General features: G+C 38.8%; 1 protein-coding gene across 1 annotated transcript in view; it reads right to left on the bottom strand.

Annotated features, from left to right (window-relative positions):
• Nucleotides 1-1,208: 1,208 nt before the first annotated feature.
• Nucleotides 1,209-17,228, bottom strand: part of LOC124377809 (protocadherin Fat 1) — a 28,858-nt gene continuing 12,838 nt past the window's right edge. Inside the window, exons 16-30 of the mRNA XM_046837101.1 lie at nt 14,650-15,600; nt 13,719-13,844; nt 12,934-13,170; nt 12,742-12,840; nt 11,577-11,749; nt 10,605-10,753; nt 10,188-10,495; nt 9,993-10,103; nt 9,635-9,826; nt 8,672-8,766; nt 8,415-8,579; nt 4,797-4,991; nt 4,540-4,611; nt 4,412-4,448; nt 1,209-1,406 (exon numbers count right to left, since the gene is read on the bottom strand). Of these exons, the coding sequence (XP_046693057.1) occupies nt 1,275-1,406; nt 4,412-4,448; nt 4,540-4,611; nt 4,797-4,991; nt 8,415-8,579; nt 8,672-8,766; nt 9,635-9,826; nt 9,993-10,103; nt 10,188-10,495; nt 10,605-10,753; nt 11,577-11,749; nt 12,742-12,840; nt 12,934-13,170; nt 13,719-13,844; nt 14,650-15,600 (3,042 nt within the window). The 3' untranslated portion in view covers nt 1,209-1,274. The remainder of the gene's footprint in view (nt 1,407-4,411; nt 4,449-4,539; nt 4,612-4,796; nt 4,992-8,414; nt 8,580-8,671; nt 8,767-9,634; nt 9,827-9,992; nt 10,104-10,187; nt 10,496-10,604; nt 10,754-11,576; nt 11,750-12,741; nt 12,841-12,933; nt 13,171-13,718; nt 13,845-14,649; nt 15,601-17,228) is intronic.

Genomic DNA, 17,228 nt, shown 5'->3' on the forward strand with positions numbered 1-17,228 from the left:
CTAAAGGCAGGAATTTGATATAAATATACAGTACAGACCAAAAGTTTGGACACACCTTCTCATTCAAAGAGTTTTCTTTATTTTCATGACTATGAAAATTGTAGAGTCACACTGAAGGCATCAAGGGCTATTTGACCAAGAAGGAGAGTGATGGGGTGCTGCGCCAGATGACCTGGCCTCCACAGTCACCGGACCTGAACCCAATCGAGATGGTTTAGGGGTGAGCTGGACCGCAGAGTGAAGGCAAAAGGGCCAACAAGTGCCAAGCATCACTCGGGGAACTCCTTCAAGACTGTTGGAAGACCATTTCAGGTGACTACCTCTTGAAGCTCATCAAGAGAATGCCAAGAGTGTGCAAAGCAGTAATCAAAGCAAAAGGTGGCTACTTTGAAGAACCTAGAATATGACATTTTTCAGTTGTTTCACACTTTTTTGTTATGTTTATAATTCCATATATAATTCCACGTGTTAATTCATAGTTTTGATGCCTTCAGTGTGAATCTACAATTTTCATAGTCATGAAAATAAAGAAAACTCTTTGTGTGTCCAAACTTTTGGTCTGTACTGTATATATATAAAATTACAGAGTATGTCAAGTTTGAGAGACTCCTACATTATCCTTTAGTTCCTACACATCAAACTCAGTAATGTAACTTCATGAAGATTGACTTTGAACGAAACAAATCTATAAAAATCCAGATGTTCCACTAAATTTGATTGCTTTCCTTTTTGACAGTTTGTTTAACAAAAGGGACATAAATGAGTCTCAAAAACCATAAAGACTCCATACTTTTCCCAGGCTCTGTAGATGTATGTAAATGTGTAATGATTGAGAATTTCATGCTAGGTCTGTTTAGCTGTTTTTTTCAGGATGATAATTTTCAGTAAAGTTCTGTTTTAAATCTATTTCATGCCTGATAAAAAAAAGTCTACATGCCCATTATCTATTATAGAAAAAAAAAAAGTATTTAAATAATAAATGACATTTACAGGAGCTACGATGATGCTAGACTTTAACCCTCAAGTATTTCTTGGAGTAGTGCAATTAGCATAACTGCTAACACTGTGCACAAAGTGTGTTAGGGACTATAAAATATGCAGTCGCAGCAATATCATTTACACACAATATAAATGCCTGTTTTGAAGTCAAAGCTCATCCCACTTGAGAAAAATAATGATCGATTTTGTCCCTGAAATGAAAATGTCACTTTTTTTTGTTTATACAGAAGGTGTGTGTTTTTATTTAGTTTGTTTTTTGGACACGTAGCTGGTTGTTAGACGGCCGAGGTGAAGTTGGTGGTGGTGTTGGTGTTGGGGTCGGGGTCGTTGTCTGAAGACGGCACGGCCACGCTTCTCTTTTGAGATGCTTCTGATGCTTTCCTGCTGCTGTTCCAGTTCTGCAGATCCTTAAACACAACCAGAAAGAGTTGGATGAATTGATGGGGGGATTGGGGGGTGTCATGCTGTTACTAAACTAATCAACTTCCTGTGTTAGTGTTTTATTGCTGTGAGGTTTTGTTTTGAAAAATGTATAGCTTCAATTTAATGTTGTGGAATGTCCACAGGAAATCCTGAAGAATGGTGGAAAAATGCTCAATAATATAAAAACTGCAGCTGCAACTTGCGGCCATTTTGATCGAACGTTTATTATTGTTTCGATTAATCTTTTTTTTTTTTTTTAATTAAATTCGATGTTTTGCTTATTATAACTAATATACCCTGAAGTAGGATTTATAATGTGTAAAAGTGTATTTAAACATGCAAAAGCTGCATATTGAGTTTAACGATCTTTAGACATTTTAAAGCTCGATTAGTTGTTGCAGCTCTAATAAAAACCCTTTTATAATGGATTTAATGGGAATTGTATTGGCTTTATATGGACACTGCTATGGTCTCTACCAATAGAAAACCTTTTTCCTTCTTTTTTTTTGCAGCTTGTAGAACACATGTTGCTGTTGGTATCTACAGGACACCATTAGGGACCATGACGACATCCTGATTCCAATAAATGTCTACAAGGGTTACTTTGGTTTGATTTTAATGATTTACGAAAGCGTAATGGAAAACCATCTGGTACTCTTTAACACGTGGTGGTTTAAAATGTTATTTGTAGTGAAAATCGTTAGAAATGTCTATAGTCAGAACTGCTGGTGGTACAAAGTGGATTTTGAAACACAGTCACACTGAAATGGAAGTGGTTTCTGGGTAAAATTGGTCCATGCCATTATCTAGTCCATGCTCGTTGTCTGACTTTTGCTGCTTTCATTTATCCACAAAGCAAATAAAGCGAACGCTGAGGAAGTCCGTCAAAACCTGCCCTGATCTACACACACTGCTTTATTATCATTAGCATCGTCTCAACTCTATTTCCATTCAACCTCCAAACATAAGGAGGGTTGAGGATGAAGATAAAAAAGCAATTCTGTTTGTCCAAGACGCTGCAACAAACTGCAACATGGTGACATTTTGTTCCTGTTTCTCGATAAAAGAAGTCCTGACTCTAGACCTGGATGTAGTTTGAGGCAGAAACTTTCATCACTTACACATAACACCAACAGTAACTGTTCCTTGGTTGATGAATCGCAATTGAGGTCAGTGGAATTTGGAGTTTTTGTTGATACTCAAAGGATTCTTGGTTTTACCTCAATGTAGCGCTAACACAAGCAGCTAGTTAACAAACGCGGAAACAAATTTCAACATTAAAACATTAACAACAAAAATCTTCACTAAAATAAAAGGTCAAAATTTTGCTCTTGGTTTCGCCAATTTCTAGTCTGTGATATGTTTTGTACACTTTTCTGGCCACAATGAATTTCTTTAATCTGAAACCAAATTATTAACTCATTTCAAAAAAAAAAGAAGAAGAAGCAGTTTACAGGAAGTTATCATTGGTTGCTCAGATTAGTCAGTCAAATCTCCATATTCCTTGAGTTTAATCAGATTTTCAACTAGCTACTGAACCGACTGCTACAGAGGGACTTAAAAACAGTGCCAACCTGTAACGCCCTTTTTGAATGACCGTTACCCAGAGGTGGAAACAAATTCCACTTAATCACGTTACTGTAATTGAGTAGCTTTTTATGCATTTCTACTTTTAATTTTAATTTTACTTCAGTATGTTCTGTTTGAAGTGTTGTATTTTTCTACATTTTAAATTATATCCGTTACTGAGTAAAAAAAAATATATATAAATAAATAAATAAAGCAAAGAGGAAAGAAATCGCACCCTGGAAACTACTGCGCTGATTACATGGTGGGTGGAGAACAAACGCAATTAAGATTAACGAGAAGGGAAGATGGAAACGGACAAGACCGATGTCGCTGAGTCAGAACCAGCTGAGGGTGAAATGCTGTTGAATTCTTATGAAACAAACCTTAGGCTTAGTTTAAAGGACTACTTTGACTTCAAATGCAAGAAAGACAACAGCTTTATTATGCAGTGCACGCAGTTTAAAACTCGACATCAAACCTGCACAAACACAAGCTTGTTGAGGTCAGTTAATACTTTATCTTTAGATTACATAATTGTTGTACTCTTGCATTGCATCACGTTGCATTGATCGTTGCGTGAAATTGTCAATGTTGGTTAGCAACAGGGTGGGATTTTAAAGGGGACTGGGGGGAAAATTGTCACTGCACAATGAAGCTGTTCAGTGTCACGATTTAAGAATCATAGAAAATGAATGAGCTGAAGATGTTGAGATGTTTGTTGGGAGTGACGAGGATGGACATGATTATAAACGAGTTCATTAGAGGGACAGCGCATGTAGGACGTTTTGGGGACAAAGTGAGAGAAGCCCGATTGAGATGGTTTGGACATGTGCAGAGGAGGGAGGTGGGGTACATCGGAGGATGGAGCCACCAGGAAGGAGAAAAAGAGGAAGGCCAATGAGGATTTATGGGTGTGGTAAAGGAAGACATGCAGGTAGTGGGTTTTAAAGAGCCACATGTAGAGGACAGGAGGGTAAGAAGACAATCTGCTGTGGGGACCTCTAGAGGTAGCAACCAGAAGTGTCTGAGTTCTAAATGTGCGTTTGCAATTTCTCTCATTATCATAAATTACATAATAAAAGGAGGTTTATTTTTTTTCCGCTGCAAAATTGCTGAACTTGCATTAGACTCGAGTCATGGATTGTAGTGTTTTTTATTTATTTATGGTTATTATTTAATTTGTAAAGGTGTTCCTTCATTTAAATATAAGTAGTTTGAGATTAATATCTTAGTCCTTTTTGAACTACACTAGAGACCCATCCTCGCTGAAGAAAAAAAAAGTAAATTTTTACTTTGACTTGGTTTTTTTTTAGAACTTTAGACTTAACAATAACTTTTACTTGAGTAGAACTTTTTTTTTTATTCTGTTACAATGGCAACATTAGCATTTCTTAAATATTTAGCCTGACTGCTCACTTACCTCTTGTTGATCTCTCAATAATTCTGCATTAGTGAAGCTGCAGAAGACATCGAAGCCAATGGTTAAAGATCTGCAACATGCTCTGAAGTCCTACAAACTTTATATTGCATCACTTTGGGAATACTTACACACTACATCTCTCCGGCGTCCCTATGTTAAAGCTTTCTCGGTCTGAATCGGTATCTTTCATCTTCCTGTACCTGAGACAGAAACAAAAACATTTCAGAAACTTTATGATGGTTGTTGTCTAATTATTTTGGAGAAAACCAAAGAACTTGGAGACTTGGGGAAGGTTCCACAAAATTACAGAGCAACTCAAGAACTTTGAGAATGGATTTGGACTGGAATTAAAATAAAAAAAACAATTGAATGGATCTAAACTCACTTCATCACAGCCACCACCGTCAGTGTGATGAGTGCGACGAGGCTGAGCGCCAGCAAGACCCCGAGCACAATAACAGCCGTCTCGTCCTGGTTCTCCTGTTTTTTGGATTCTTGCTCCACTCCTTCCAGTTCCACATCAGAACCGAACACTTTCTCCAGTTCAACCTTCACGCTCTCACTTTCACTCTGCAGCTTCCTGGACAAGTTACAACACAAAGTTTTGCTTAATTGGAAATTGGATTTGTTTCGTTTTGTGTTTGTCCAGTTAGTGTTACTGTAGTTCTCTATTTCAGGTTTGGAAAAAGTCTTTGATGGTGAATTTCACCACTTCCACAAGTAATTATACACTAAACAGGGTCACATGGTTCCATTATGTTGACTGGTTTATTCCTGAAAAACAAGAAACAATTTGAACAAGGAAAAAAATCTGATCTTCTAGTGGTTTTTTTTTTGTGGTTTTCTAGTCTTCATCTAGTGTTCTTCTAGTCTTCTTCTAGTGCTCTACTAGTCTTGATCCAGTCTTCTTCTAGTCTTCCTCTAGTGCTCTACAAGTCTTCATCTAGTGTTCTTCTAGTCTTCCTCTAGTGCTCTACTAGTCTTCATCTAGTGCTCTACTAGTCTTCATCTAGTGCTCTACTAGTCTTCATCTAGTGTTTTTCTAGTCTTCCTCTAGTGCTCTACTAGTCATCTAGTGTTCTTCTAGTCTTCATCTAGTGCTCTACTAGTACTCATCTAGTGCTCTTCTAGTCTTTCTCTAGTGCTCTACTAGTCTTCATCTAGTGCTCTTCTACTTCTCATCTAGTGCTCTTTACTAGTCTTCATCTAGTCTTCTTCTAGTCTTCCTCTAGTGCTCTACTAGTCATCTAGTGTTCTTCTAGTCTTCATCTAGTGCTCTACAAGTCTTCATCTAGTGTTCTTCTAGTCTTCATCTAGTGTTCTTCTAGTCTTCCTCTAGTGCTCTACTAGTCTTGATCCAGTGTTCTTCTAGTCTTCCTCCAGTGCTCTACAAGTCTTCTTCTAGTGCTCTACTAGTACTCATCTAGTGTTTTTCTAGTCTTCATCTAGTGCTCTACTAGTACTCATCTAGTGTTCTTCTAGTCTTCCTCTAGTGCTCTACTAGTCTTCAGCTAGTGCTCTTCTAGTACTCATCTAGTACTCATCTAGTGCTCTTTACTAGTCTTTATCTAGTGTTCTTCTAGTCTTCCTCTAGTGCTCTACTAGTCTTGATCCAGTGTTCTTCTGGTCTTCCTCTAGTGCTCTACTAGTCTTCATCTAGTGTTCTTCTAGTCTTCATCTAGTGCTCTACTAGTACTCATCTAGTGTTCTTCTAGTCTTCATCTAGTGCTCTACAAGTACTCATCTAGTGTTCTTCTAGTCTTCATCTAGTGCTCTACTAGTACTCATCTAGTGTTCTTCTAGTCTTCATGTAGTACTCATCTAGTACTCATCTAGTGCTCTACTACTCATCTAGTGCTCTTTTAGTATTCAACAAGTACTCATCTAGTGCTCTTTTACTACTCATCTAGTGTTTTCATCTAGTGCTCTACTAGTCTTCCTCTAGTGCTCTATTAGTCTTCAGCTAGTGCTCTTCTAGTATTTATCTAGTACTCATCTAGTGCTCTTCTACTACTCATCTAGTGCTCTTTACTAGTCTTCGCCTAGTGTTCTTCTAGTCTTCATCTAGTGCTCTACTAGTCATCTAGTGTTCTTCTAGTCTTCATCTAGTGCTCTACAAGTCTTCATCTAGTGTTCTTCTAGTCTTCATCTAGTGTTCTTCTAGTCTTCCTCTAGTGCTCTACTAGTCTTGATCCAGTGTTCTTCTAGTCTTCCTCCAGTGCTCTACAAGTCTTCTTCTAGTGCTCTACTAGTACTCATCTAGTGTTTTCTAGTCTTCATCTAGTGCTCTACTAGTACTCATCTAGTGTTCTTCTAGTCTTCCTCTAGTGCTCTACTAGTCTTCAGCTAGTGCTCTTCTAGTACTCATCTAGTACTCATCTAGTGCTCTTTACTAGTCTTTATCTAGTGTTCTTCTAGTCTTCCTCTAGTGCTCTACTAGTCTTGATCCAGTGTTCTTCTGGTCTTCCTCTAGTGCTCTACTAGTCTTCATCTAGTGTTCTTCTAGTCTTCATCTAGTGCTCTACTAGTACTCATCTAGTGTTCTTCTAGTCTTCATCTAGTGCTCTACAAGTACTCATCTAGTGTTCTTCTAGTCTTCATCTAGTGCTCTACTAGTACTCATCTAGTGTTCTTCTAGTCTTCATGTAGTACTCATCTAGTACTCATCTAGTGCTCTACTACTCATCTAGTGCTCTTTTAGTATTCAACAAGTACTCATCTAGTGCTCTTTTACTACTCATCTAGTGTTTTCATCTAGTGCTCTACTAGTCTTCCTCTAGTGCTCTATTAGTCTTCAGCTAGTGCTCTTCTAGTATTTATCTAGTACTCATCTAGTGCTCTTCTACTACTCATCTAGTGCTCTTTACTAGTCTTCGTCTAGTGTTCTTCTAGTCTTCATCTAGTGCTCTACTAGTACTCATCTAGTGTTCTTCTAGTCTTCATCTAGTGCTCTATTAGTACTCATCTAGTGTTCTTCTAGTCTTCCTCTAGCGCTCTTCTAGTCTTCCTCTAGTGCTCTACTAGTCTTCAGCTAGTGCTCTTCTAGTACTCATCTAGTGCTCTTCTACTACTCATCTAGTGCTCTTTTACTACTCATCCAGTGTTTTCATCTAGTGCTCTTTTAGTACTCAACAAGTACTCATCTAGTGCTCTTTTACTACTCATCTAGTGTTTTCATCTAGTGCTCTACTAGTACTCATAGTTTACTCGTACTCCTCAAGTGTCCTGGTACTCATCTAGTGCTCTTCTAGTGCTCATCTAGTGCTCATCTAGTGCTTTTCTAGTGCTTACCTAGCGCTCTTCTAGTACTCATCTAGTGCTCATTTAGTGTACTCATCTTCATCTAGTGCTCTTATAACGCTCATCTAGCAATCTTCTAGTGCTCATCTAGTGTACTAATCTTTATCTAGCGCTCTTCTAGTGCTCATCTAGTGTACTAATCTTCATCCAACGCTCTTCTAGCGCTTATCTAGTACTCTTCTAGGACTCTTCTAGTGCTCATCTTCTTACATTTAGCCACTATTTTCTGTTATAATAAGCTCCATTGTTCTGGGAAGATGTTCCACTAGATTTTGTGAGACTTTTTCTATGTTGTTATGTAAAGTCAGGTTTGAGGTTGAGGTCAGACCTCTATAGCAGGAGATCTTAAACTCCAACCCATGTAAAGCAGATCTTCATGGAGCTGGCTTTGTGCACAGGGGTCTTGTCATGCTGGAACAGTTTTGGGTCTCCTAGTTCAAGTGACAGGAAAAATGTCATGCTACAGCAACCCTAAGACGGCGGGAACAGTAAAATCTGTGGTAACAGTTTAAGGAAGACCTATGGGTGGAAAAGTCGGGTGTCTCAGTACTTTTGGCCATATAGTGCACTATTCTTATGATCTTATATGGGGTTAATATGAACAAAAAACACACTAATTATGAGTTTAATAAAGATGTAGACTGACTGTTGCCATGGATACTGAATAAATTGGTGACTATGGCGAGCTGTTTGTGTAACTTACTCGTGGACTTTCTTGGCGCTGATGGTCGCTCCAGCCGCGTCCACTGCGATGAAGCTGATGTACGTCTTTGTTTTTATTTTCGACACACGTGAACGCATCTCGTTCCCGTGCTCTTCTCGTACGCTGAGGACGTGCATGCTCCAGCCGAGCACTTTCTCTAGAGACCTGAGAGAGAGATGGAGAGAGATTGAGTGTTGATAAGGTTAGGATATTTCTAACTGCAAATTCGACTCTTTTTCCACAGAAAACATTCTCACTTCTGAGTTTCTGTCATCTTCATCTGGACCGTGTGAGCAGGCTGGTTCAGCGTGATCACCACAATGTTCTCGCTGGTGCTGTCTTTCACCTGGATCTGGAAATCATGCATTGGGGTCACATGGTTTTATCATGTTGGTTGATATATTTTAGTAAAATAACATGAAATAATATAAACAAGAAAAAATCTGATTTTCTATTGCTCATCTAATGTTCCAAGGTTCATCTAGTGTTCATCTAAAGCTTAACTTATTTTCTTTTAGTCTTCATCTAGTGTTCTTCAAGGGCTAGTGTTCACCTAAAGCTTACAAAGTTTTCTTCTAGTCTTCATCTATCGTTTATCTACTGTTCTAGTGCACATCTATTGTTCTTGTAATGCACATCGTGTTCTAGTGCACATCTATTGTTCTAGGGTTTATCTAGAGTTCATTTTCTAGTGATCTACTGCACATCTAGTGTTCTAGGGTTCATCTAATGTCCTTCAAGTGCACATCTAATGCACATCTAGTGTTCTAGAGCACATATAGTGTTCTGGGATTTATTTAGAGTTCATCTAGTGTTCTTCTAGAACACATAGTGTTCTGGGGGTTATTTAGAACACTATTTTTATTCTAGTGCTCATATAGTGTTCCCTGGTTTATCTAATATTCTTTTAAAGCTTTCCTTGTTTACTTCTAGTCTTTATCTAGTGTTCTAGTGATTATCTAGTGCATGTCTAGTGTACATATAATCTTAATCTAGTGCTTTTCTAGTGGTTGTCATCTGTTCTTCTAGTAAACATCTAGTGTTCTAGTGTTAATCTACTGTTATTCTAGTAGTGGTCATCTAGTGCTGTATGGTTCAACTAGTGTTCAAGTGCTCTTTTCGTCTTCCTTTAGAGTTTTTAAATGAAAGCTCAATAAAGAAACACTGCTGACTTTGAGAAACATCACCTGAGCTGAAAATGTTTGTTCTTTGAGACTTGCCTGTATCTCAGCGCTTGCAGAGAGTCCGTGTTTATCCGTGGCTTTAACGTGAGCGGTTATTGTTTTACCGCCCGTTCCTGCTAAATCCAGCACATAAACCTGACCAGAGTTGCTCTCGATTCCCAGCAGTGAACTGGAATCCTGCAGGGAGTACTGGAGCTCCTCGCTGTCCCAGACATCAGGGTCCAGTGCCTACAGAGAAGTACATCAGGGATTAGTCCAAATTCCAATCAGAGTTCTTGGGACAGCCCCAGTAAAAGAGGCGTGGCCTCAGTGTCTGTCGGTCTTATACAAAATTTGGCATGTCTTCTTTATACACTAGTTATAGCTAGCTCACAAACTCGCCATGGTCTCCTACCTTCACGGTCACTACTGGATATCTGAACGGGGCGATGCTGTAGATTTCTGCTGTGTACCTTTCTTGTTCAAAGACAGGAGTCTCGTTCACATCTTCTACCTCAATTACCACCTATTGGGAGGCAAATAATCAGAAGTTAAAGTCATGACCTGCCTACTGATCATTGCTTGGTTTAGCAAATAGGGCTGGAGGTACCGTGGTTTTTGCTGTGTTGGGAGGCCTCCTGGAGTCAATGGCTTTCACGTTAATGATGTACGTTTCCTTTTCCTCCTTATCCAGCGACTTGAGCGTCTTGATCCCTCCACTTTTGTCCACACTGAACAGCTCTGTGTGTGACATCAGACTATAAGTGACCTGGATCAGCTGGTTTCCTGTTAGTGCCCTGACCCCGCCCACGTTTGTTTCAGCCGGCTCGTTCTCCTTTACTGAGAACACGTAGGTGGCGTTCTCGAAAAAGATGGTGTCCATCAGATGGATGCTTCTCACGTTGATCGTGACAGTCGCTATCGTGGGAGAAACAGAGACGTGATCTACAATCGTACCATCGACATTTGTTCTAAATTTTGTGTGTAGTTGCAAGTAGGCGTGGTTTACACTCGGAACACAACTCACCTGTATCGTTCAGTGGTGGCGTTCCATGGTCTTCAGCTATAATGATAAGCTCTATAAGTGTGTCCTCAGTGAGGTGAGTGAGGTCACTGGTCCACGTCATGGCTCCTGTTTCAGGATTCAAATCCACCATGTCCGAGTCTTTAGACAACCTGGAGATAAAAGCATTTACATGGTGAATATCATTGATTATATACAGAGTGCAGGGAAAAGGGAAGGAGTTGGCAGCCTTGGAGAGTCTGTTATTTAGCAGTTACCAGTTAGGATATCATGATTAGATGTTGACCGTTTTCTCGTTTTTTTCCCCGATAGTTTATTGCTAAAATACTGATACTGATACTGATTGCTCCATACTGATAGTTTTACTGGGTCGCGTTTGCGCTGGAGAGCCTGAGAAAGTCAGCTGTCATTAAACAGTACGAGAGCGGCCACTAGAGGCGAATCACTGACAATGCTACGTGCTGTTTGTTTTGACACGTGAGATTGCACGCTGCACCTTAGTCGTGTTCGTTTACAGTGCATTAACTAAAGTGAACTGATAAAATGAAAATGTGAAAATGTATTAGTAAATGTTGAAATGAACAAATAAACAATACTTCTTAAGCATTTGTTAACTTCAGTTGTGTTACAAATCGAATCTTACTTCAAACTAGTGGTTCTCAAAGTGTTGTTCGCTGCCCTCTAGTGGGAAATAAAGACTTGACAGGTGGTGCGCAATGAAAGACAGTATTTATATAATTTTTTGTTCTCATTAATATTCATTTATGATTTTCTCTATTAAAAATAAAGTTCATATACTCAAAGCAACCACAAACAAACAGTTTAGGTCAGGTTATTGAAGGGACTCTCTGGTGGTAGTGCTTTTTCAAGAAGATGGTGTTTTCTGGGTCTCAGGTATTGTTTCGGGCTGCTATAACTTTGTTGATGGTTTGACAAAGGTTTGCATCAGCATTATATATGTATTTCCACGCTGACCTGTAGGTGATGAGAGAGTTGTTCCCGACATCTTGATCTGTAGCAGACACCGTTAACACCAGATCTCCTTTTTTGACGTCTTTCGCCAGAACACGTGTCGAGTATGACGGCTGACTGAAGACCGGGGCATTGTCATTAACGTCAGTCACAATAACCTTCAACGTGGTGATGTTCTGAAGGGAACCGAAATCAAATTGAGTTGGTTAACAAAGAAACGGGGCACTTGTAATAAACAGTTTATGCCAGGGATCCCTCATATCAGAATCAGAATCAGGTTTATTGGCCAAGCCCTGTGTTGACACACACAAGGAATTTGGTTCCAGTTGTTGGTGACTCTCAAAAGTAAAAGACATAAATAACACTATACATGTAGCTTAGACTATACAAGACAAAACAATATTTGATAATGAAGGTTGACTTTCAAACTAAATTTCCCTTGGTTATTAATAGAGGTCAAGGCACCTATAGGTGTTTGCTAGAACTCTGCTGTCATTACAAGAGTGGCCTCTAGAGGCAAATCACTGATGCCATGTGCTGTCTGTTTTTACACGCAAGACTGCGTGCTGCACAGAGAGCGCTTTATTATACTTATTTATTAATTATTTAATAATATTTATGAATATATTTATATGTATTTTCTTTTAGCACTTTTTCACGATTCAGTACTTCTTTTTTTAATAAAGTTCAGTACTATTTTACATGGAGTGTTTATTTGTTTTATATCCATTTTAAGAACCATCGATTGATTAATCTGTTATCGGCAAGTACAGTCCAACCCAGCTAACGGTATCTGTAAAATCCACTATCGATAGACCTCTAGTTATTAGCATAATTAATCTAATTATTTGTTAGATTCACCCACCAACCATATGCATAAGTACAGTAAGTAAATGTTTTGATTTCAATAGCAATAAATATGAAAAAAAATCACTAAAATAGTAATAATGCTAGACTATGTATCTCTTGATATGACAAAATAATAAACTAATCTCGCATTAGGAGGCATAATACCCACATTTAAATATCATAATAAAATCTCAGAACCATGTCATTTTCTGTTACAGACCAATCCGTCCCCCTTTAAAGAAAGGAAAAATGATGTGGCCCTCACAAAAAAACAAGTTTGGGAACCCCTGGTTTTTAAAGACCAAAAAAAATAACTTACATGTCTTTGTGGTGTGCCATAATCACTAGCCACAAGTACCAACGTATAAACCTCTTGTTTCTCACGATCCAGTGTCCCAATCACTATCAAAGTCCCATCCTGACAGAGAGAAAGCTTACACTGAATCTAAGGTTATATTTCGTATAAAATAAGAACAAAAAATTGGTTTAAAACGGTGATAACTGCCCTCACCACAAGGAAGCCAAAGGAATCATTGTGTGAATATGTGGTAAAAGTGGTCTCTCCATTCAAACCGATGTCCAGGTCACTCACTTCGATTTTCACCACTTCACCTGTTTTGTCTTCAGGGATCGTTATAGGATTTTGGAACTTTGAATACTGTGGGTTGTTGTCGTTGACATCCAGGACCGTTATGTTGATCTGGGCAGTTGCGCTCAAGCCACTGACCGGCTGATCCACGGCCACCACCTGCAGAGGCAATGAGAAAAACAGGGAGGGTTAAGAAGTTCAGCAAAATACAGAGTTCAAGCAATCATCATTTTTTGAATTAAAAATAATAGGGCTTTGAGTAGCGGTTGATTAATCAGCACCGATAGTTGATTGCTGGAACTATCATCTATCAGCAAAAATCCATTCCACTAGTTTTTCCAGGTTGCATTTTACAGTAAGAGAGTGGCCTCTAGAGACGAATCACTGACGCAACGTGCTGTTTGTTTTTACACTTGAGACTGCGCTGCACGGAGAGCACTAATATATTCATCAATTATCATTTATTATTATATATTCACATTATTAATTCATATATTCATATTTATTTCATTTGAGACATTTTTATGATTCAGTTCTGGGTTTTTTTGTAATAAAGATCAATATTACTTTCCATGGAGTTTTATGTTTGTTAGTTTTTTGTATACAGAATCCTTTAAAAAGTATAGATTTTAATCAATTGGTTGATTAATCAGTTACCAGAAAGTACGAGCCAACCTAGCTATCGGTATCTAGTTGTGAGAACGTACCTCTATAATGTAATTGTCTCTGGTCTCTCTGTCAAGGCTAGAGTTACTTCTCAGGTGGACCACGCCTTCGTTGTTAATGCTGAAATCATCACTGGTCAAAAGGAAGTGCCCGTTTGAGAATCCGCCCTTCAGAGGAAGGAAACAGGAGAATAAAATATTTAAGGTTTTTTTTTAAAACATGACTGCTAATATTAATACTATTGCTTGATTAATATACACTTTTTTACAGTTGCTTTGAATCATTACCTGAGGTTAGAATTACAAAGATTGAAAATGTGCAAGCCTGAATTTCTGCTGTACGTAATTTCTATGAAGTTCAAAAGCACAAATGTATTTATTTGATCAATTTAAATATTAATATTTGGGTCAATCAATCAATATCCCACATACAGTAATGTGTACATTTGTGCTGTTGAAATTCATAGATGCCAAACAGAAGAATTTCAGCTGTGTGCATTTTCATTCATTATAATCCAAACCGTAGTTTACATCAGGAGATACTGAAACTGCACACCGTCAACATGACTAAACATTGTGACGACATGATTTGGAGAAGTTTTGAGAATTTCGTTTCTGATCTGAGAAAACTGAGAAAAATTGTAAGATACAGTAGCAAAATGTTATGGAATTTTACCCGTAACCCATTCATTTTGCTTGCATTGTTTGGTCAAATTTATAAAAATGCTTACTGGCACAAAAAGCGCAAACAATAAGACTCTCTAATTTGGTCACCTGAGGATGCCAATCCACCTTCCAGCTTGCTCAATTATACCAGGGACATCTACCAGGGAAAAACTGCCATTACTTTCTCCAGAGAAAAGATCCCTCAGGTCTCATTATGATCATAGTTGCACCATCATCTAGATTCGAATGTGTAAACATGCTGAGGTTTTAACATTTCTTTACTTTTACTTTACTCCCTGTATCTTACCTCGTTCTCATCTGTGACCTCGAGCGACACAAGTGGAGATCCAGGAGCTATATTTTCATACACAGCCACGTCATATTGATTCTTGCTAAACTTTGGTGCTTTATCATTCACGTCTTCAACCAACACAACCACCACTGCACTGCCCGTAAAAGAAAGACTTCCTCCATCCCTGGCTTCCACCTCCAGGCTGTATTTCTTCACCTTGCTGTAGTCCAGCGTTTGAGCCACACTTATTATTCCTAAAGTTGCGTCTATAGAAAAGGCTAAAGGTGAAGAAGGTGGCTCCTGCTTGGCAATGTGATAGGACACTACAGCGTTTGGACCTTCGTCTTTGTCGGTGGCATTGACGACAATCAGGTCGGTTCCTACAGTGGCGTTTTCTAACACGCTGGCCTCATACCGCTGTTTGGAAAAGATTGGGGGGTTATCATTGACGTCGGTTAACGTGACCACCACAGACGCTGTTGCAGAGAGAGATGGACGACCTTGATCTTGGGCCACCATGGTAAGGTTGTACTCGTGTTTGGTTTCTCTGTCAAGTTCTGCCGTGATTATGATGAACCCCGTTTCTGGGTTCACGGCGAACATCCCAGCTGTGCCCTCAAGACTGTACCGTATTTCAGCATTTAATCCCGAATCTGCGTCTGTGGCTTCTACATTGATCATGTTGGAGCCAATCCCTGCGTCCTCTCGAATGATGGCGAAGAATAAACTGGAGGGGAATTTGGGACTGTTGTCGTTAATGTCTAAAACGTCGACGTAAACCGTCGCTTCATCACGATTAACGCCATCTGAAATGGACACCAGGACGGTGTAGTTCTTCTGGACCTCGTGGTCTAGTTTAACTTTTGTTGTAAGCGTTCCGGTCAGCTGGTCCACGGAGAACTTGTCTGCTTCCGTCTCAACGGTTAGAATGACAGGAGTGGCAGGGGACACAGACAGGAAGGTCACCTGGAGATCAAAACATTAACGTTGTCATGTAAATTTTATCCATTAATCGAAACTGATCTCGTAAATGATTCGCTATCATGTTTCATGAACAAACCGCAAATCTACAATCACAGTGATCTTTATCAGTAAACAAAAAATTGGCTACAAGCCAGACAGATTTCATGTTCAAGGTTGAGATGATAAACAGAATTGTTATCAGGCAGTGATGGAAAGTAATGAAGTGGAAATACTTTGTTACTGTACTTAAGTAGATTTTTCTGGTACAGTATCAGTACTTTCCTTAACTATTTCACATTGTTTGCACAAATATCTGTTCTTTCTACTTCTTACATTTTTAACACAGACTCGTTACTTTAATTTTAATCTATTGTTTAATCTAATCTGAATACATTCATTAGAGAACAACATTTGTATTAATATAATGACGTGAGGTTCAGTTACCAGCGTGACACTAAAACAGGTACTAACATTTTACTTTTACCAGAGTAATTCTAAACATGAGTATCCGTACGTCTACTCGGAAGGATGTGTGTGTACTTTTGCCACTTCTGTTATTGAGTCAGTAGCAGCAAATATATAAATGCTGTACAAAAAAAAAAAAAAAAAAAAAAACTGTTAACCTGTAAATTTGATCTTTTTCCAGAATTTAACTTGAAATGTCAGAGAATTGTTTGGCAGACAACAATATAAGGACATCATCAAAGCAAATGTGTAGCAGTTGCTCTTATGTCTAATGTGTGGAAGTGATTCAATTCAAGTTTATTTCTATTGTGCTTTTCACAATGGACATTGTCTCAAATCAGCTTTACAGAATTAAAGAAAGAAAAAAATGAAGTGAACTATGTGAATTTATTCGAAATGAGCAAGCCTGGGGAGAATGTGGTAAGGAAAAACTCTTTTAGATGGTATGAAGAAAAAAACCTTGAGTGAAACCAGACTCAAAAATGGAACCCATACGCATTTGGGTGACACCAAGAAATACAGGGTGGCACCTGGAAATTTGGAACCTGGAAGTGGTGACCCTAAAAGGAGTCAGCGATTGTTTGGATTGTTCGATATCATTACCAGTTTCGGATTAAAAGTCCCCAGGTAGTGTTGAACGGCCTGCACACCAGAGAACACTGAAGCTGTTTGAGCTGCTATCGTGGGGAGCCCTCACCGCTCCATTCCACAACACACTTCATCATCACTGTGACGAGCTGTTTCTACTAAATGACTCCCCCATGAGCAGACGGGACACGATCAAGACGTCCTAACTGCTAATGAAATTCCCTTTGTGCAGCACTCACACTATCACCATTCTTAATGGCAAAGGGGTTCAAAACAATCCCACACTGGTTCCAAACAATCAGCAACGTCCCTCTATCGCCAACTTGCCTGTACAAAAAAAAGGTTTTTGGAACTAAAACTGTATTTTATTGGCTATTTTTGCCATTTGCAATTATTATATTAATTCTTAATACATTATCATTTGTGTTGTGTGTAACATTTTTAGCCATATTGGTAGATTATGGGTTAAGGCTTTGAGTTCCAAAGGTCTAGAGCATAGATGCCAAAACTAGGGCCTTTGGGCCAAAATTGGCCTGTGGTGACCTTTGATTTACGGTTATCATGTCATCTCTGGCTAA

Source organism: Silurus meridionalis, chromosome 24, assembly GCF_014805685.1.
Source record: "Silurus meridionalis isolate SWU-2019-XX chromosome 24, ASM1480568v1, whole genome shotgun sequence".
In the NCBI taxonomy this organism is placed as follows: Eukaryota; Metazoa; Chordata; class Actinopteri; order Siluriformes; family Siluridae; genus Silurus; species Silurus meridionalis.